Source organism: Hippichthys cyanospilos, chromosome 16 (assembly GCF_059441005.1).
Source record: "Hippichthys cyanospilos isolate Australia breed blue-spotted pipefish chromosome 16, RoL_Hcya_1.0, whole genome shotgun sequence".
NCBI lineage: Eukaryota > Metazoa > Chordata > Actinopteri > Syngnathiformes > Syngnathidae > Hippichthys > Hippichthys cyanospilos.
In genome coordinates this window covers 13173766-13193727 of record NC_142384.1, presented here as the reverse complement: position 1 = coordinate 13193727, position 19962 = coordinate 13173766, and the positions used below count along the sequence as shown (strand labels likewise).

At 40.0% G+C, this 19962-nt stretch overlaps 2 protein-coding genes across 6 annotated transcripts; one reads left to right on the top strand and one right to left on the bottom strand.

Annotated features, from left to right (window-relative positions):
• The first annotated feature begins 929 nt into the window (after positions 1 to 929).
• On the top strand, positions 930 to 2938 carry b9d1 (B9 domain containing 1). The gene is made up of 7 exons (XM_088436393.1): positions 930 to 1137; positions 1252 to 1320; positions 1741 to 1852; positions 1928 to 2024; positions 2159 to 2221; positions 2497 to 2564; positions 2635 to 2938. The coding sequence occupies exons 1-7, from the start codon at positions 1075 to 1077 to the stop codon at positions 2793 to 2795; spliced, it is 633 nt and encodes a 210-aa protein (XP_088292519.1). The 5' UTR covers positions 930 to 1074; the 3' UTR covers positions 2796 to 2938.
• A 41-nt stretch (positions 2939 to 2979) lies between these two features.
• epn2 (epsin 2) lies at positions 2980 to 18749 on the bottom strand. Of its 5 annotated transcripts, XM_088436387.1 has the most exons (11): positions 16068 to 16279; positions 14795 to 14871; positions 13206 to 13911; positions 12487 to 12641; positions 11037 to 11149; positions 10170 to 10274; positions 9799 to 9904; positions 8877 to 9029; positions 8575 to 8667; positions 6790 to 7017; positions 2980 to 5865 (listed from the first exon to the last, which is right to left on the bottom strand). In XM_088436387.1, the coding sequence occupies exons 3-11, from the start codon at positions 13634 to 13636 to the stop codon at positions 5567 to 5569; spliced, it is 1683 nt and encodes a 560-aa protein (XP_088292513.1). In that variant the 5' UTR covers positions 13637 to 13911; positions 14795 to 14871; positions 16068 to 16279; the 3' UTR covers positions 2980 to 5566. The 5 variants fall into 5 exon arrangements, with proteins under 5 accessions (XP_088292513.1, XP_088292512.1, XP_088292516.1 ...); XM_088436386.1 differs by lacking the exons at positions 14795 to 14871; positions 16068 to 16279 and adding an exon at positions 18560 to 18749; XM_088436390.1 differs by lacking the exons at positions 14795 to 14871; positions 16068 to 16279 and adding an exon at positions 18560 to 18749 and having other exon boundaries at positions 8638 to 8667.
• Between the last annotated feature and the right edge of the window lie 1213 nt (positions 18750 to 19962).

Below are 19962 nucleotides of genomic sequence, written 5' to 3'. Positions count from 1 at the left end.
GAAGATGTACTATAAAGAATCCCATCCATCCATTATTTATAGTCGCTTATCCTCAACAGGGTCACTGGCTTGCTGGGGCCTATCCCAGCTATTTTTGGGCAGTAGGCAGGGGATTCCCTGAACTGATTTCAAGCCAATTGCAGGCACTCAGGGATGAAAACCAGTCACGCGCCCAATCACACCTGAAATTTTAAAGTGTCCAATTTACCTGCAATGCATGTTTTTGGAGTATGGGAGAGAGGAAAAAATGCAAATTTACTACCGCAATTTCACCTGCATTTACTTGATATATTTAACAACAGTTTTAAATCAGAAATGGTTTACATGACAGTAAATCCCTTGTTAGGATTGAAAACGAACGGATGCATAATTCCTTGTTTCAGTCAAGTGTAGTAATAGTCTATCAGCCAATCAGTACTTATACTTTTGTTTATTTATGCAAGGAATCACTTTCTTTATGGTAGAAAGAAATGCTAGTAAAGTTACCATTTGGTGAATGTATGTCCCCAGGCCTTGTTGATTCAAGGTTGATGCAATTTATTTATTTTAATTTATGTTCGTTTTAGGAGAGGAATCCGTAAACTGTGCGTCCCCCTCCACCCAAAACGTTTGAACACCTTACGTGTTAACATGCTCAATTCAAACTGTGGTTGATGGCTGAATTGTGCCAGCTGGAATATTCATGAAAACAAGACAGTCTGAGAGACTCCGTTGACATTGTGGAACCAAAACAACCAACCCCAATTTTCAAACTATGCACTTTGTTATTTCGAGCTACTCACCAACAAATAATTCAAGTCTTGCTTTCCTCGTTATTGCTTTTAAAACCGGTTTCCCCTCTTCAGTAGTTCAGATGAATATCTGCACCGCTGCTGCCACCTTGTGGACGTTTGGAGGAATAGCACGTTTATATTGTGCTTTCGTTCGATTTATCCTTCGCGAGGAACCATGGGCTGGGCGGAACAAGCGTCGCCTTAGCAACAGAGGCTTGGCTAGCAGAGCAGGCAGAATAAATGTATCTTCTAAAACTTAAGCCTTCTAACAACAGATTTTGATGCACCGTTGTAGGACGGCATGGCGACAAGCAACCCATCTGTGTTTCTTCTGTCGGTGAATGGACAGATTGAAGGAGCGAATGTAAGTTTTGCTTCGTGCTTATGTTTAGCATGGAAGCTAACGCTAGCTTGTAGCAATTTTGCAAGATTGTTGACATTACTTCATCGATTTGACATGCATGCGTTTGAATTTCAGTTTCCGAGCTATAACGATCTGTACTGCAAATACTGCTTTGTTTACGGCCAAGACTGGATTCCCACCACTGTGAGTACCGTTCTCAATATAATACGTTCCAGTAAGGTCGCGATCAACACGCTCAAATTGTATGGATTTGTCGAATTGAAACTGCAACAAATGCACCAAACTTTGCCACAGTACTTCGTCATTTTTCTAAATCAGAGGTTTTTTTTTATATAGTTTAAGGGACAGACGTGATTTTAAATGTGTGTAGAGAGCTCGCAAAAATTAAGTCATAAAGACATTATTCAAATGTCTATTTGTATTTCTTCTAATATTTAAAATATTACATTTCTGTATATAAAAAGCCCATTAATGTTCCTACGTTAAAAAAAAAAAAAATCAAATCACCGTACAATCACCATTTGAGTTACAACTTGCCCGCCCCTCCCCTCCCACGTTTTGCAGAAAATTGTTTAGCAGTTAAAACATTTTTGCTTCCTTTAGGGTTTGGAGGAAGGAATCACCCAAATCACATCTAAAGGCAATCAGTCGTCACACAAATTGATTTGGAACTTCCCACTGGACATAACTTTTAAGAGCACAAATCCTTCTGGATGTGAGTATCAACACGCAATTATTGTATTTAATATGCGGAAATATATATCGAGACTATGCACTCTTTCTGAATCAGGGCCTCAACTTGTTCTGAGTGTTTATGGACCAGACATGTTTGGCAACGATGTGGTCAGAGGATATGGAGCAACGCACATCCCATTAACATCTGGGAAGTCAGTGCTGCAATTTTAAGACTTTAAATCAAATTGACTAACCTGTTTTTGACTTTTCGGTTTACAAATCTTGCTTGTACAGTTGAGCAATATATATGTGAAGTATATGAGTGTTTTTTTTTTGGCTGCCACAGACATACGCGGACCCTCCCAATGTTTGTTCCTGAACCCACATGGAGACTTCAAAAGTTCACTAGGTGAGTTATTTCTGCGTGTATTTTTTAAACATTTATACACCCACAATTCATTTGAAAAAGTTGATTCAAATTCAGCTTTCAGTGAAATCCTTGTAAAGCATGACCGAGGATGAAACTCTAAATTTTGGTGGTCAGTTGCCTCCAAATCTGTTCGAAGGATTGTGTACAAGTCAAATAAACATTAATATTGTTATTGTCATATATTGGGAATAATACTGCCTTGTATCATCAGATCCTAAATGCATCATTATCAGGTTTTTTTGTTTGTTTTTCAGTTGGCTTGGAGGACGTAGACCAGAGTACACAGACCCCAAAGTAATAGCCCAGGGTGAAGGGCGAGAAGGTATTTGTGAATGACAAATTTTTTTCTGTATGTGTGAGGGTTTATAAAGTAATCTTGTTTACTGTTCCAGTGACACGGGTTTGCTCCCAAGGATTCGTTACAGTCTGCTTTAACATCGTAATGAAGGACATGAAGAAACTGGGATATGATTCGGGACCATCAAATTCCTCTAACGCACAATCTTCTGCCACAACATCTGGCTGGTCCACAGAGGAACACACACATTTGTGATCCAAACATTTTGATTATGTTCATTATAACAGATGTCAGAATAACGTTGACTGCGCTTTGACATTCAAAATTAGCTTATACAAATGTTTTTGTAAATGTTTGTGACTTTTCTATTTTTTTCATAAAGTTTGATTTCACAGAAATGAGCTTTGTTGTTTAAAAAAAAAAGGCACTGCGACAAGGATTACAGAGCTGAAGTGATATACATTTTATTTTGAACCAATGCAGCTATACTCATCCTCAACCAACCGGGTGCGGCCTGCTGCGCTCGTTTGTTTAGATGCAGTTAGGATTCCATGGTGACGTTTCCTACAAAAACCCATTACACAGAATAATAAAGGTCAAAAAAAAAAAGAACGGTATGTTACAATAGTACAAATGATAAATTATATTATACAGTTATAATGCCGACAGATTGAGCACGTATCGAATAAAAAGCAGCCTGCTCCCAGTACTATGAGAAGGGTAACTAGACACGTGGAGAAGAATAAAAAGGTGGCTATTAATGCATATAAAGACATAAGGTCAGTTATTCCTCTCAATAAAAGCATAGTGAATACAAAGTGATGCATCACGAGTTTGCCACTCGTGGGCCAAATGTACTAACTGCACCGCCACTGTCAAACGGCCCCAAAAAGTGGTCAAGTGTCAACAAACGATGAATTTGTTTCTTTCTTAAAATGCAGCCATCACCTTTTTCCGTCATCGCTTGAATGTTAGTGAAATCAAGGAGGGTGAGAAAACAGTATGTCTTCGCTATATTACTTGTAGGCAGTTCAATAAACAAGTATTAGTATATCCAACTTTGCAAAACACATCCGGCATTTATCTTTTTTACATTATCTTGTCACAATGTTTGCATTTTTTTTTGCTATGAAACAGTTCCAAGGGGCTGTATGCACTAAATCCATCCATCACCCATCCACGAGCAAAGCATTAAAAAAAACAACTTTAAGCTGCCCCTCTATTTGCCTGAGAGAAACAAATGCATTCAGAGCAAAATTGAAGGGTCCTGATTAGCTAGCATAACTCAGCAGCTAGAAGGTGGCGGCGGCAACAAAAGAGGACAGAAAAAGACAGTCAAAAAATTGGCAGTGATAGACAATTGAAGAGACCGAAGAGCTGTCGCCATCATCTCTTAATGCACACGCTCAGTTTTTCTACAAACAAAGCAATCCTCCAAGAGAAACATTTTTGCACAAACTTAAAAATACCTCTAATGACATGGGAAAACAAATAACGAAGGACTGCGCAGCCACAAACAGAAAAAAAACTCGGGTCAACTCTGGGGGCAAATGGAGGCGGGGCATCCTCGGAGATCAGTCGCTGGGACTTTGGTAACAGTTGTGCTTCTAAGAGAAGAGAATGGTTGACCCATAGGGTGGAACACCACAATGACCTTATGAAGACTACAAAAGAATAAGCAGATAGCAAACAAAAAAAAAAGATCTGCTAAGGATTAACACAATTGAAGAAAGAAAAAAAAGTAACCATGAGAAATGACCTACTGCTCCCTCCCTGGAACACGGTTTACTGTTTTTCTGCGTGTTCACCGGATCAAATCATCGCAGATGTATAAGTCACAGTAAATCCACTCTCCTCATTGCTGATTGGCTGGTTGTGGAGCATGCCAACATAAGATGCTGAAGACACAACCGCCACAGGAGGAGACCTCGACTTACTGCTCATTCAAGTACACATGGAAACCGGTATCTCTCGTTCAAACTACGCACGCACTTCCTCTTCCCTTTGACCCTAATATGGAGGAAAAAAAAATCCCACAATGCCTCATTAAGTTGTTGAATACTGACGCTATCACAGTTGATATGTCTAAATGCATGTTTGCATCACATGGGGGTTTGTAGGATTGGGGCATTGCGTAACGAGCCACTTAATTACTCAGTGTGTTCATCTCCATTGAGAAGCGATAATAATGTTAATACCGTGACCCTTGGAGGTCAGCATGTTCTGTGGTGGGTCAGGGAGGGGTGCAATCTGTCCATGTGTGTGCTGTGATGGAAAAAAAAAAAAAAAAGTTGAAGCTGTCACATCCGGTGTTGCAGCTCGTCTCCTTGCCTACGCTAAGGTGTAATGGTGAGCCCAACAGTCGCCGAAATAATTTGTTAAAAAAAAAAAATAAAAAAATAGACAACAAAATGTGCAAAATCCCTGCTTCGGAACACACACATACACACAGAGTATAAACATAGCTGACGGTCTCTATCATTCTAACTCCAGTAAGTGAAGGAAAAGCTTACTGGAAAATGCACAGTGTAAGAGCACTAATATGTGCAACCGCTCACGCTCACACGCGCATGCGTGCGCTCACACACAATTCGGCTGACGGGGCTTACAAAAGATTAGCTCTAGTGACGAGATAAGATCCTGGCGTTAGTAGAGTCAGGCTTCTGTCACTCCGCAGAAGAAAGGAGCAATCCTATGCGAGGAGGGAGGCGGCTAAGAAAAGATGACTGTCTTAACTTGCCTCTGTGGAAGGGGGGAAAAAATGTAAACACCCCTGCTGCTCTAACTCTGATGCCAAATGGACAGTGATCTACATCCGTGTCAGGTCAAAATGGAACGCAAAGTACGCGGCAAGTTTGTAGCGCTGAGAGGAAGAGGAGGAAGCGTGTGGTAATGTTAAAAGGATGCCACATTGTCTCCGACCTTGCTGGAGGTTGTTAGAAAAGGGATACATGGGACGAGACAACTTCAGTGAAGTTTTTCCAGGGTTTGAGGGCGGGCGTGCAAGTTGTCCTGCAGTCATCCTTTCAAGATAGGAACGGGTTGGTGGCTCCAGCGGCCTGCGACCCAGCCTGGGGTGGCATGCTCATCATTGGCTGCGGCAGAGCGCCGACCCCCATCGGGCGTCCCGCGCCGCCCATGCCTGCCAAAGGGACCATGGTGATGGGTTGGGTGGGCAAGGAGGACATGGCCATGGGATCGGCCATGCCGCTGGCAAACCCCGAAGGCATGGGGCTGACTCGCATCTGGTTGAGGGTGGGAGGAGCCGGCTGGCTCACTTGGAATGGATTGGCGGGGGCGGTAGAGGCTGCGGCGGCCGCACCGCCTAAATAAACAAAGGTCACAGTCAATGAGAGAAGCACGACGAGCAAGACTTTCGATGAGTTACAGTCACGCATCGTCCATTTTGGATCCTCCTACACAGTTAGTTCGAGCAATGTCCTTTCATCAATAACATCAGAAGTTAGCACGCAACGTTTGCATTTTTGACGTTACATCCTGACTTCATGGGAAAAGGTTGGTCAACCACACTGTCCTTTCACTGGTTATTTGCGTTGTTTTTCATTTATTTATTTCTAGTTCATTTTGTTTTATTCAAATAATGCATCTTAAGAATAAAAGAAAAATAAGATAATAGAAAATGTCCATCCACTCCATGCCATTTAAGGAAAATGGTTACATTGTTGTATAAGGGATCAAAAAAGAAAGTTTTACCTTATTTATCTTTGATACTTTTTTCAAACTTTATAATTAGGACTGAGTAACGCAATTGGCTGGGAATTGGGACCAGGCTGGTGCGCATCAAACATCTACATATAACTGACACTAATTGTTTTTTTAAGTTATATACTATGTTTTTACTTGTCCACTTGAGAATAGATTTTCCTCCATGTAGCCCCTGTGCTAAAATGAGTTTGACCCCCGTGGTTTATCTATTATTAAAGTCGACTCACCCAACTTGGTGGACTTTTTCCCAGCCCTAACTCTAATACATAAAAAAACATGTCTGTTGCAGGCGCAACTGGCACAAAGCTACTCTAAAATAAACTTGGCATGGTGTACAGACTCTAATTATAATTTTAACTCCTGTCAGTGTCTTAGATGTGCATACAACCTCACATTCAGCAACATGCGGGGACACCAAATTAAACGTGACGCACATGCATTTTTTTCGTTTGTGTGTGTGTGTGTGTGTGTGTTTTTTTTTTGTCAACTAACAAAGGTATTTTAACAGCTGACATTCATTTACCTGTCGAAGCTAAGAACGGGTTGAATGCTGGTGCAGGTTGGGCTGGTTTGGACACCAAAGAATCCAGATTGACCAGGGCAGCATTGGGGCCCAGGAAAGACTCGGGAGTCTTCCTGGTTGGATTTGAAGAGGTAGAGATGGATGTAGGAAGAGGATCAAACAGATCCAAGCTGCTGCTGCTAGCAAGACTGGCTTGGGAAGGAATAGAGGATGGTAGACCGCCATCACCTACAAAAACAAGTTTTTATTGTTTAAATACATGCCAAAAGCTAAACTAAAATGACATTTATGGATCATCTGTAAATAAAAACGTATTACAGCAAAACAAATGCACAATTTAAGGTATGATACTGTACACAGAGACAAGGAAAATTTGGTTGAGGTACACTATGAGCTTGAATTTCTCAACAGATGGACCTTCAGACATAAGTACTATGTTACAATACGATACTCTGCAGATCATACATGTATTGTCATGTTGTGTTGGTAATAGCATTATGATGAACATCATCCTTGTTTGTAACTGACATCATTTCAGAAATGCCGGCTTCACCAACTTACAATATTTTGCTGAACTTATGCTTGATTTTGCACATGTTGCACCCACCAAATCTTATATGAGTAAATAAATTGATAAATAAATAGTAATATCACAACCGAAAAACATAGTTTTTTTTGCAGAAAAAAAACACCCCAACAATGACAACTGAATTCAAAATTAAATATAAAGCATCCATCTCCAGGTGGAGTGTTCACTGTGGATTTTTTTTTCCTCCCAATGTCGGAAACTAATCCGAAAAACCTAATAAGGGAGGACAACAGGGGCTGACAGCCTTCTCGGCAGCAATGGATAAAAAAGAGCAATGAAGATGCACCAAAAGCCACCAAGCCATCTGCTACATGTGTCAGTAAGATTAACTGATCTCAGAATAGAAGTCACATACAGTATGTCAATGACAAAAGGGTGCTCTGACTCTCCCAGAAATCCTTCAAATTTTAGCCAGTTACTTCATCAAAATCCTGCTAATTTAAAACTTAGCACAATTTCTATACAGGCTTTTTAGGGAAAACAGCAGAGAGACATTTTATCTGCACTCAGCCACAATTTCGAATGCCACCTTCCAAACAGAAGGAGGAGGGAAAACCACCAAGATCTGTGTCAAGATGATGCTTGGAAACTTTCCAAATACCCCATGGAAACCGACCTGTCTTCATTACATTTATAAGACAAGGCTCGAAACAGCACTAAGGCATTTATCTTCTTATTTTTTGCGGCGCAGTTTTGTGAACCGAGACTTCATTTAAAGATCAATTTCCTAATTTAGAGGAGTTTTCTTTTTACAGGTTAATCCCAATGACATGAACCAAGGGTTTCATTTAATTATATCAATACAATGAACGAATAATTGGGTTAATTCACATTGGGTACTGTAACAACCTTTTTTTTTTCATCTAGAGATACTTTCAATGCCTTATATCGAGCCTTGTGAAACTGAAAAGAGTGAATATAGGTGACACCACAAAAAACACACCCTAGTGACCCAAGACCAGTCCAGAGCAAATGCCTTCATTTTCAAAATCATTGTCACGGCGACATTTCTTTCATTAGTTTTGTCATGAAAAGTAAAACATGGCTGCCATGGCTCATTGCTCCAGTCTGCTAGTATAAACATACATAAAGACAGGACACATGTCTGTGCCCTCCCGAAATATTGGGGCATCTGAGGGCACAGAGGAAGAACAACAGAGACTGTGTCAATAGAGTGACGAGGACAGGGTGAGTACCAGCAGGGACAGAGGAGGAGGAGCGCAGGCTGTCAAACTCTGAGAAGTCCTCTTTGGACGTACCATTGGATTCACTGAACAGGTCAAAGCTACCTGGATGGGGACAACATACACATAATATAAAGCAAACACGAACACATGGACAGGTGGTAACAGACAAAATAAATCTGGATGTGTATGAATGTCAAAGGAGATTAAAGGTGACGGAAGCAAAAAGGCAAATGACAAAAGATTCTAGGATATCGTTCCATAATTAATTACGTCACAAAAAACATCACAGTCATCATAGCACCCTTCTCTACCTGTGTTGGAAGCCTTGGGGCGAGCAGCTGTCGACCCCCAGGGATCTGACGCGGAAGTGGCATTTGATGCCCAGGGATCGCTGCTCTTCAAAGGTGGAACTGAGGTAGGAGCCCCCCAGGGGTCCGCCGAGGCTGCCGACTTGGAAGCAGAATCTGTGGAGTAGAAATAGCATTACTCTGGCAAAATATGAATAGGATAATAATGAGGTGTGTGACTGGAGTGGTTTCATAAAATATTTTCAAGTAAGTTATGGTGGCAGGAATGAACATGACCGACACCATTTCTCTTTTGGCTATTAAAGAGAAATAGTGCAGGTCGCTTTGTTACAGTGTAGGCCCAAAAATGTTTTCCATAATATGGTTCAATACATTCCCACTAGTCTTTACATGGCAATTTGATTTAATTGTGCATTTGTGGAATATGAATTAAGTGGCAAACCCATTTTTTATCCATCAGAGGAAGCGGACATTTTGCAATTTACTGTCAAGTGGTGAAATGATGCATTCTGCTGTGATGCATTCTGCTGTGTAGTCAATTCCACTAGTGGCTCAAACCATTAGTGTTGTGATGTTTGCAAGCTGAGCCATGATTGGTCATCACCTGAGCAATTGTGATGTCACTTTTAACTGGTTGGTTGCATCTGACATAGTATTGCAAAGTTTAAAAAATAATCAAAATGGGGGTTCCCCTTTTAATGTGGCCTGCCAGAGGTGAACTTTCACACTGGCAACCCTTTGCTTTTTGTCACTGGGCCTGCAGAGCAACATTCCTTGCTGACAAAGAGTCTACCAAAAGTCTTTAGTACTGCAGGTAAGGGTGAGGGCGTGAGGCACTTCCATATTGTACACTCGCACAAGGAATGCGATATCTAATACAGGCCCCAAAGCTAGTACGTCAACATGCAAATGCTTATATGTATACCATAAGGCTTCCAGGGGTCTCCTTTGGCAAGAGCGCCTGCACCCCAGGGGTCAGCTGTGGCACCAGCCTCTGGGACATCCATCAAATCCATCAGAGATGATTGAGGCTAAAAATAAAAGCGTTCATTAAAATACACAAAAAAAATCCTGGCAGGTATATTTTGTATGAAACTTCAAAGCCGTAACAGGAGTCATCTCATTTTAATAAAATGAACAGCCGCGCCATCTATTCAGATACAAAATTGGTGGACTAACTAGGTCATCTGCTAGACTTTAGATTAATTACGCAGATTAAGGAAAATAAGCATAAGGAGACTAAATTAGAATCATGGTGCTGAGTCACTTGAAGTCCATGCTGAGATGTTAACTCGCCTCTTTTTTCTTGCGTGCCAGTTTGCCAGAGTCCGGTCCTCCTTTCTTACTCTCCTCCAAGGCCATCTGCAGTCTTAAATCATCCCCTCTGCGTATGCGCTCCTCCTGTAAATGGGCACTAGTAAGAACAAACTGCATAGCAGCAATTTACACCTAAGATCTGTCACTGACTATATCCATCAAATTAGGCGCATTGAGACTGTAAAACTACACATTATTTATACCACATGTTTTCCTCATCATATACATGTCAAGTAAATACGGAGGAATGAAAATGCCATTACTAAATGTATACATACAACATGAAATATTTAATTACAAATTTTGCTAATTGTTCCATTAAATTTGGAATTAAATGGATCAAATTTAAGAATACTCAAAACTAAATAAATCAGTTCATTGTTTCATACCTTCATTAAATATGGTATTACATAATTGTATTAAATGTGATTAATTGAATTTCCAATTATGATGTTAATGTATATAATTATTGCTTTAATACATTCATTATTTATGGTGTATTGATGGGTGGATTTATTTAATTCATGGTATATTTATCTACGTGTATTTCAGTAGTTTGACAATAATCAATGAAGCAATTTACATTGACAATAATATATGAAGCAATTTACATTTTTAATTCCATACTTAATAGTGCATTTATTCATTTAACGGTGGAACATTGAATTCTCCAGAAAACACAGACACACTCCATCCAGACCTTTTCATCTGATCTTAAACTTGAGAGCCCAATCAAAGCCTTTTATCAAACTTGAGACTGATTTCGTTCAACATACAAGTACTAATAACTAGGCAGATGTGCACTCATGGTGATTCATTGTCTGCCACGTTGCACATGTTGAGTACCTGCTCTGCTGCTTCTCTGCTCATGGCCAGAGCCAATTGCAACTGTAACTCCTCCTCGCCGCTCGTCTGAGGCCTGGCCTGCTCCAATTCTGATCCCGCATTAGGAGATGTGGCTGATGGACAAAACCGGACAAACGTTTGTAGTCATCATATTTGAATAGTACAGAAAACACCATGAAAGTCTTAAGTTTAAACCCAGTATAACTCGGTACAACTCAAATTTGACTACTTTCTGCGATCAAATGAATATATAAATAATAGTCAAGAACCTTAGACACCTGAAAATAAAAGTCCATATGATGAGTGAATGTGTTATTCTTATTCAATTATGCAAATAGTTTTCTGACCTACTTTCGAACCTTTGATAACAAGGGCACGCATGAGAGGTCAACTCCACAGTTGCATTGTTTTCAGTCACACTCTGCCTACACACAATAGCCCAGAGCTGCAAGTGGAATCTCAAACATCTCTCCTGGTAACGCCCACAGCGACGGTTCAATCTTCTTCCTATTGGCCAGACTTAAGTTCCCTTTTCTCAAATGATGACTCAGCTGTTGGACCATCCGCTTCAGAGCCGCATACTGAAGCTTGCTTACATGAAGGAATGTAGGCCACACACTAAGGTCGTGAGCACACTTTGTGCAACACATATGATCCGTGTAGGCTCAAGCCACACGCTTGCATACGCACGCCAGACTTACACTTACAGTATGGCTGCTGTGTACAAACGGTTGAGTGTCAAAAGATTAAAAAAAAAAAAAAAAAAAAAAGTTGCACGCTTTGATTTAAAATCCTCCTGTGTTTCTGCCTTTCCCTGTTTCTTAACCCAGTTCTTGGATGTGATTGTTTTTTTTATCTGTCTTGGTTTAAAAAATCCTATTACTGTTTTGTTTTTTGTCACGGGCACATTGTAGAACACTGAATAGCTAACACCCCAAATTCAAAAAGCACCAGGACTGTATTAAGACACTTTGCCTTGACTGGTGGAGAAACTGATTAAACCTGCATCTTAATTTATTTTCTTCAGTGCACTTCTATTTGCCCTTGTTTCACTTTTTACATATTAACCAATTAGTAGGGCTGCCACAAATGATTACTTTACTAGTCAAGCAATTACAGACAGTAGTCACGATCAATCGACTAACGGGATCATATGAGTTGGGAATTTTTTTTTTTTAATGTAGAAAGTAATGAAGAGAGGGTAGCGTTCATTAGGGGTATTTCTGACAAAAAATGTGGGTGAAAAATTTGACAGGTGAAATGCAACTAAGCTTTGTTGCAAACACAGGTTAGCTGATCTAAAACACTGCTTTACCCATGTTCATTGTGACATGACCTAGATTTACCACTACTGCGCATGAGCAGTTTTGGGGTAGAAGGAGATGAATGGGGCATTTGATGATAATATATATTTTAAAAATATCATTTGACATGCTCAATCGGTACTCACAGCCATGGTAGGAAGCAGGTGAGCCCTCTGACCTGCCGTACTCTTCACTGTAGGAAGTCGAGAGGTTGGGCTGAGATGATCCTCGACCAAAGCCCATCTGACTGCTCCCCGTGGACACCTGGGCCATTCGCTCTTTGGTCTTCAAAGCCTGAGACCTTGCCATACAAAACACAGTCATCTTCTTTAAAGACATTAAGACTCTTATCTTCACATAAAGCATAGTGTTAAAAAAAAAAAAAATTAAAACAGGATTGCTAAGATGTTGGTACAAGTGTGATAATTCCATTGGTGCTCTATCTTTTCAAACTTTTAAACTAAATTCTCTTCACGCCAAGGTTGTGGTTCATTTATCAGCGAGATTCCCTATCTGATTCTATGGCAGCCTTTCAGTTTGTAAACTACAGTGAGTGCATTTAATGTACCATGTAATCAAATGTTCTGGTTGCTTCTACATCTAGAATGTATGCCAAAAGGGACGCTCCTACGCAACATGATTCACCCAAAACTGATGTTTTTCTTTAGCATGTCAAACTTTTTTGACGTATTACTATTATATTCATTGAATTTATTTACATTTAAGTAAATCAAAAACAAAAGTAAAATAGAAGCTTTGAGAACGAGCATAAATCAACATAGATGTTAAAACAGTAAACAATAACACACACAACTCCTTAAAGACCTGCTTTAAATTTGTTTGAATTTGACAAAATATATCTTACCTTTCTCCTTTGAGACGGTCTTCGTCTTTCAGAAGGATCACTAGCTGCTTGCTCTTCTCTCTTACATTGATGCCTTGGTCCTTACCATCTCTGTCAACATACTGAAAGTCTTTCAGAGTCTGGATGGCGAAAATGTTCTCCTTGCATTGCAATGCCACTCGCTCCGAGCCAGTCTTGATCAGGTAATCAAGCAGGGTGAGTGCTTTGTAGACATGGCGCCAGTTCTTGCCATGGTCATTGAGTCGTCTCCAGATCATACTCATGATCTCACTAAAGGCCACCACGTTATAAGTTAAGTCGGCGATTTCAGACATGAGCGAAGATGAAGGCCCCCATGGGTCGTTTGAGGTGGCCTCTCTGACTTTCTTTTCAGCATCGGAGTAGTTGTTCACCATGTTCTTCATTTGGCGACGAATGGTAGAGCTTGGCATTGTGGCGGTCGAGATGGGACTCACAAAGGATAAAAAAATGTAACCTTTCACCAGGCTATGAGCTTTCACACCAAAGGTTTTGCCTATTTAAGCAACAGTTGTGTGCTTTCACAACATGTAGGAGTGTTTCAGTCTTGTCTGAAAAACGTTGTCCTGAATAAGAGTTTATGAGGCTTCTTCAGGCCAGTGCAGTGTTCCTGAGTCCTCCAGATCAATGTCTGTTAAAACCATCTCCACACGCAAATTGTCGGCAGTACTTGCAACCATGCCATTACCTAGGATGTACAAAAAAAAAAAAAGTCAGTAACAGTAACAGTAATCAGTAACAGGTGACATTTGTTATGCTACAGTGGAGCATCATAAATACACAACAACTAACTTGGTCAGAATCTCAAGGCCTTAGCAAAAATTCAACCTATAAATTGGCACAGAACCTTTGAAATAAAAATCATCAAAGACGATGGCATATAATCTGATTGGAGCATAAAAATGAATCACAATGCCATTTTATTCAAAGACACTGACTTAAACAACAGCGGCTGTTGAGACAAAAGAGCTTGTAACTAACATGTTCACTTAAGAATATTGTACGAGTCTGTTGAAATGTTCAATATTCAGTTATAAAAGAAAAAACATCATGCAAAAAAGTGTCTGCACATTAAGGCTTGATTAACACAAAATACCGAGGCTACTGTATAAAACGAAACAAAAAAATTACAAATATCGTATTACATTGAGAATTCACATGCCCAGTGCCGGTTGTGGCCATCGCAACATGGCGGCTCGATTCCTTGTAGGCTTAAGCTTTGAGCTGAAATGTATTCATAGCATTAGCATTTAGCAGTAACCTCGAGTGCAATCACTTATGAAATTAATGGTGTAAAATTCCCAATGAATCAAAAATTGTTTTCTCTTCCGGTAATCCTTTCACTGCCATGGACAGCTACTGATGTCAAAGATCCATTTTTACTGCGGTGCCATTGATAGCTCTGTAAGGCATAAATCCATTTTAACTGTCAGTAAATGAGTTAACTATGTGGCTGTGGACATGTCCTATTCTGTAATATTCAATGTGCACTTAGCATGCACCAGCATGCCCCACAACCAAGTGATGGCGTAACTGTAAACAGTGTAAGTAGGGAGTGTTCAGAGTTGTACATTTCATTTGCAGGGACACTACTTGAATGTTTCATTGTGAGGGTGTCTTCCGGCCGAGCCGTGCCACGGAAGGACAGCTGGAGAGGAAACGAGGATGAGTGAGAGTGCTTAGGGAATAAGCAAACAACTTGGCACATCCCGTAAATTCGCTTAATGCCAGTGAAATGTGATTCCTGTGGCGCATGCCCCCCTGCCGCCCCGCAAACTTTTCCTCATCACCCTGCATGCCCATGAATACGACTGAGGCCTAATTACACATCTGCTGCAATAATCACCTATTCACTCACTGCAGACAGGAGGTAGAGAAGAGAGTCTGTCTTGTCCATCGCAACCCCCACGACTACCCCCGGCCCAAATACACACACACGCATGCGTGGGCGCGCACACACAAATTAACTAACAACCCCCACCACAAACACAGCCAGGCCCCTTTCCTTAAGTCCTCCTTGGGCTGAGCTTAGTCGCACCACAAACTCGTGTGAAGTGTCAATGTGTAATTAGAGGTTCATCAAAATAAACTAAAATGACTCAGTCAGCCTGGTGCCATTAAAATAAGACAACCATCACGCAACAGCAGGTTGCAGTTCTAGAGGAACTTGCATTGCCATCATGTGTTCTTTCAAGCATGGGATGCTACATCCGTGTTACTGGAAGGAACAGTTGATGGTTTACTGATAAACAATGATGCATTTGTAGTTGAGCATTATCATGCATTTTTTAATTTTGAGTGACCAATTTTAGCACCAGCAGTCTCCCAATCAATGCACACAGCAACGGCTGATACACAAAAAAAATGCGAACTGAAGAAATGACTTGAATGCCAACAAGAGAAAAAAAGACTATTGCTTTTGACTGAAGGGATGGAAAAGGAAATTATGTATCCGAATTATTGATTAATCAACAAAATGAGAGTTTAATTAGTTCTCAAGACAATTATTAATTTCAACTCTAATATTCTTTTTTAACATAATAATTCCATCAATATTCATGCAGAATGCCGGTGACTTTCATATTTATCTACAATTCTGCAAATTTTCATATACTGAAAAAACACTCAACTTGTACTTCAAACTTTTGATTGCTACTGTAAATGTATGCATTTTGTTCAAAATAATGTCCTGTTGTTATATTATAAAGAGACTTAAATTTGGTTATAGTTTTACCTTCAATTGTGAAAAACCTAATTGACAGATTAATCAATTATGAAAAGAATCATGAGTTTAGCAGCACTAAAATTTAAAAAATGTAGGGGAAAAGGGGTAATCTATCTTACCTTGATTGGAAATTGCATCAGCCGATCACACTTGAATGATTGGCATCGAAATCGGGACCATAAAACCAAGATCAAAACACCCCTGGCAGCTACGCTTGAGTCACCGCTCTGCTTAATTTCATCTGGAAAAACGCTTGCATTTGATTGTTCAGTTCTTGATAAACGTGTGTCTTGTGTCACGCACATCAGCTAAAGGTCCCAAGAGGAGAATGTTCTACCTCTACCTCCATGGCGACGACCTTACGGCCACTAAGCGAGCCCTCTAAGGACAACTGATCAGCGCAGAGCCAGTCACAAATTGGTTCTCAGTGCGCCATTTTTTTCTTAAAATAAATTACAGCTCCATAGCGACGCAGAATGACCTTGCAGCCGCCCAGCGAGCACCACTGAGGCTGACTGACCACTGTAGCATAATACATAAGGATTTTTATTTCTAAAATAAAACTGTTAGCAGGAAAACTGAAGCGATACTTCACTGCATCTCTTACATCACTTTACCCAGCTGCCTGGGCCTCATCCAGCGCAGCTTTGTAACGGAAGCACAACAGTCTTCGTGCTTGAAAAATTCAATACTTGCCAGACAGACCACCATCACAAATCACAGGAGCAGCTAATTTGGCTACTACTCCACCTGCTTGGAAGGTAAAAGTTGTGATGGTAAAACGGTATTGGTGTTGTAGTATCGGATCATTTTACAGGAAGCAGTATACTGTTATATTATCACTAAGATCAGCATTCGTGCATCAATGGAATCAATGCCGGTATGTGATGGTTTTTTAAGCATTTGAAAAGCGTAATCATTATGATCATCAACACTGTGATTAAATTTTCATGCCATTTCATTTTTAATCCAAGCATGAATTGGGCTATGGCACAAGAACACTTGCATTGAAACAGTGCTGGTTGTTTTAATCACTATCTATTCCCCCATATTTGAGCAATAGCGTTTATTCAACCGCTACGCAATAGCTTCATAAATTATATTATTTTTAAATAATCCTTTATTAATTAGTTATTATGAATTAGTAATAGTCACATCTCTCGAAATTAACACGTAAAAGCCTTCAATAGAGGCCTCCTTACATTTGCCTCATAGGTTTGATGCAGTTTAAGAAAAAGTGTTGAAACTTTTTCCTAAAAAATCCCTGAGGTCAACTTTGCTGAAACGCCAAGTTTGTTTTCCCATAACGGTATGGGCAGAGCAAAAACAGGTCTACCTTGACAGATTTAGAAATCAGCGTGATAAAAAGCTGATAGGAAAGCAGAATTCTTGTCTTGTCTGAGCTTCCCCCATGAGCCTGGCATTGAATAAACTGAAGAAACAACTCAAACACACTTGACCAACAATTTCAAGTCTCTGTGATTACATGATCAGTACAATGACTAAGCTCCAAAATAAGACTCTAGGTTCCACTCTACAGAGAAGTAATAATGAAAATCAAAGCAGGGAAGAAAAAAAACCCAAAGGGCTGAAGAATGCTTTAGCCTTCATACCCTCTGATTAAAAAGCCAGGTCATGCAAGAGATGACAAGAATGATGATGCTGTTTCTTCCACCTCGCTTAATGATAACACGTTGCCTCAGTCCTCGGTTACAACATAATATTTCATATTTACTACTAAAGCCACAACACTTATGTACAATTTCAGTGAGAAACCATCCGGCACTGTACAGAGACAGCGCCCTGGCAGAGTTAACGCTATGACGCAAAACGGCAACAAAGGGAAAAGAAACAAAATGTGATCATCAATTCATTTTTGGAAACCGTAGAAAACTACAGTATACGATGACAGAACGCGATTCTAAAATACATAGTACAAATCACAGCATTTCCTTAAACTGACGTGATTTATTTCTCACAAACCACTGGCGTAGCTTTAGTTTCCTTTACACACAAACTAGCTCAATCACACACCCGCGTACTGCATATGATGATAAGGAGTTTCATACGGGGTGGAAAAAAATCAAGTAGGCAAAATCAAAGTTTATAAAATCTCTATCGAAATAGCCCAGAAGCTAACTAGCGGTTAGCGCTAATGTTAGCAAGTTGAGAGCAAACTTGTGAGTTAACTTGCTTAACTTTAATCGCGAAATACCCTAATGGAAATCCAACATAGATTCATCGTCTATTGTTTTTTTTTACACCCCGGTAAACGGCATAATGAAAACAAGTGCTATTTTATTCACGCCGAGTGTTGCAACACTTCGACGCAAAAAAAAAAGTTGGGATCAAAGCTAGCCATCCGCAGACCTCGCCTGTCCTCTCTTCGTCCGATTTAACATCGCATGTTTTGTGTTTACTGAAATTATACGTTTGCGTCTGCGATCCGTAAACTCTTCTCAATCGGTCGACTAGCATGCTAAGCTACGTAGCAAATTTACTAATAGCTGAGACGGGTGCTCGGTGGAGACATCACCACTCAAAACTGGATTAAGGGACTCCGGAAAACGTCTAAATAATTTCTCTACGCATTCAAAACAAACTGCCTTACCGTATGCATCGAAATGGGTCGGACTTTATAACGTGAGACCAGGGCTATAAATCCCCGAATGCTCTCAGTAAATTCCAGAGGTTAAAAAAAAGGGAAAAAAAATCAAGATAGTGTACTTATTGCGGCGAGCTTGTTGCGCCTCCGCCTAGCCAAAGTGTTGCTAATGCTAACGGTAATGCTAAAGGTTTCCCCTCCTCCAGAACATGGCGGGCGGTTTGGGAGGGGGGAGCCGGGGATGGGTGTGACCGGCGCGGCCTGACTCACACACAAAGATCTTCCTTCCCTATTAAAGCCATGTCACACAGCCGTCAATAAAACCCGAGCAGTCATCTTACCTTGTTTTATGAGAACAAACACATATGACGGAAACTTTGTTCTGCAGAAGTGCTCCTAATAGAAGTAAAGAAGTGCAACTACTTCGTTACATCACTTTGCTCATTCCACAAGTGAAGGGTAATATAGGCATCAGATACAGTATTTCAAAAGTATTGCTGAATAATGTGTTTTAAAACTATTTCAGTCCAAATACTGCATAGCCACTGCACTATCCAGCTATAATTAGACTAACAGTTTCAAACTCAGTGATGAGCATTTTAAGCATTTTTGCTGACCAGTCTATACATGCTGTTATAGCCTTATTTGTAACTGGTCAAAAACTAACTTCATAGAGGAATAAAAAGGATTAAAAAAAAAAAAACGCGGTATGAACTTAATAGGGTCAAAAATGGGTCAACTGGCATCATCCCATCTGAATTGGGGAAAGGGCCAATCACAAGACGCATGGAAAAAAAACATAAATTCACACTCACTTATGTACAATTTTGATTTAGTTAGTTTTATATCAAAATGTTTATGTCTAATTAAATGAACGTTAATTTAAACTTTTGAGTTTACTTTTCAGTTATTTTTTTTACTTCTGAAGTTAAATCAGTACTTGCTTAGCTCTTTTTTTTTTCAATTTTAATATCTGTATTATTACTTAAGCAGAAAACGTGACTCGCAAAGGCATACTTCCTGGTCTGCTTTGTTTAACCTGTTGAGTGGCATTGGTTGGAAAAACAAGTAACTTTCTAACATATCAGGTGCAAACAAACAGCATCTGAAACTATTAAATAAAACACACATTATGCCAATGTCAGGAATTTCCAAGGCTAACTATGTGTTACAGGTGCGACGGCATGAGCCTGGGAAACAATTGCAGAGCAGCATTCCATCCCTCCGTCTTTTTCCATGTCTGATCATGTCTCAGCATCAGAACAGCATTCATTTATCACATGTTTGGGACTCACAAAAAATGTGAGTAATATTTAAATTAGGTTCTATGAATAGACATGAGCGTAAAAGTGGACTGAGCTATGAATAGAAACCTCCTGCTTGAAGATTGAAGAGTTTAAAGCAAAAGA

Bases quoted from the DNA above. Each gene is read 5' to 3' on its own strand.
- epn2 (XM_088436386.1), bottom strand. From the start codon at position 13,636: ATGCCAAGCTCTACCATTCGTCGCCAAATGAAGAACATGGTGAACAAC. The intron at 10,275-11,036 runs GTACTCAACATG...GCCCATTTACAG, and splicing joins GCAGAGAAGCAGCAGAGCAG to GAGGAGCGCATACGCAGAGG. The intron at 8,668-8,876 runs GTAGAGAAGGGT...GTCCCCATCCAG, and splicing joins CCCCAAGGCTTCCAACACAG to GTAGCTTTGACCTGTTCAGT.
- b9d1 (XM_088436393.1), top strand. From the start codon at position 1,075: ATGGCGACAAGCAACCCATCTGTGTTTCTTCTGTCGGTGAATGGACAG. The intron at 1,138-1,251 runs GTAAGTTTTGCT...TTTGAATTTCAG, and splicing joins GACAGATTGAAGGAGCGAAT to TTTCCGAGCTATAACGATCT. The intron at 1,321-1,740 runs GTGAGTACCGTT...TGCTTCCTTTAG, and splicing joins AAGACTGGATTCCCACCACT to GGTTTGGAGGAAGGAATCAC.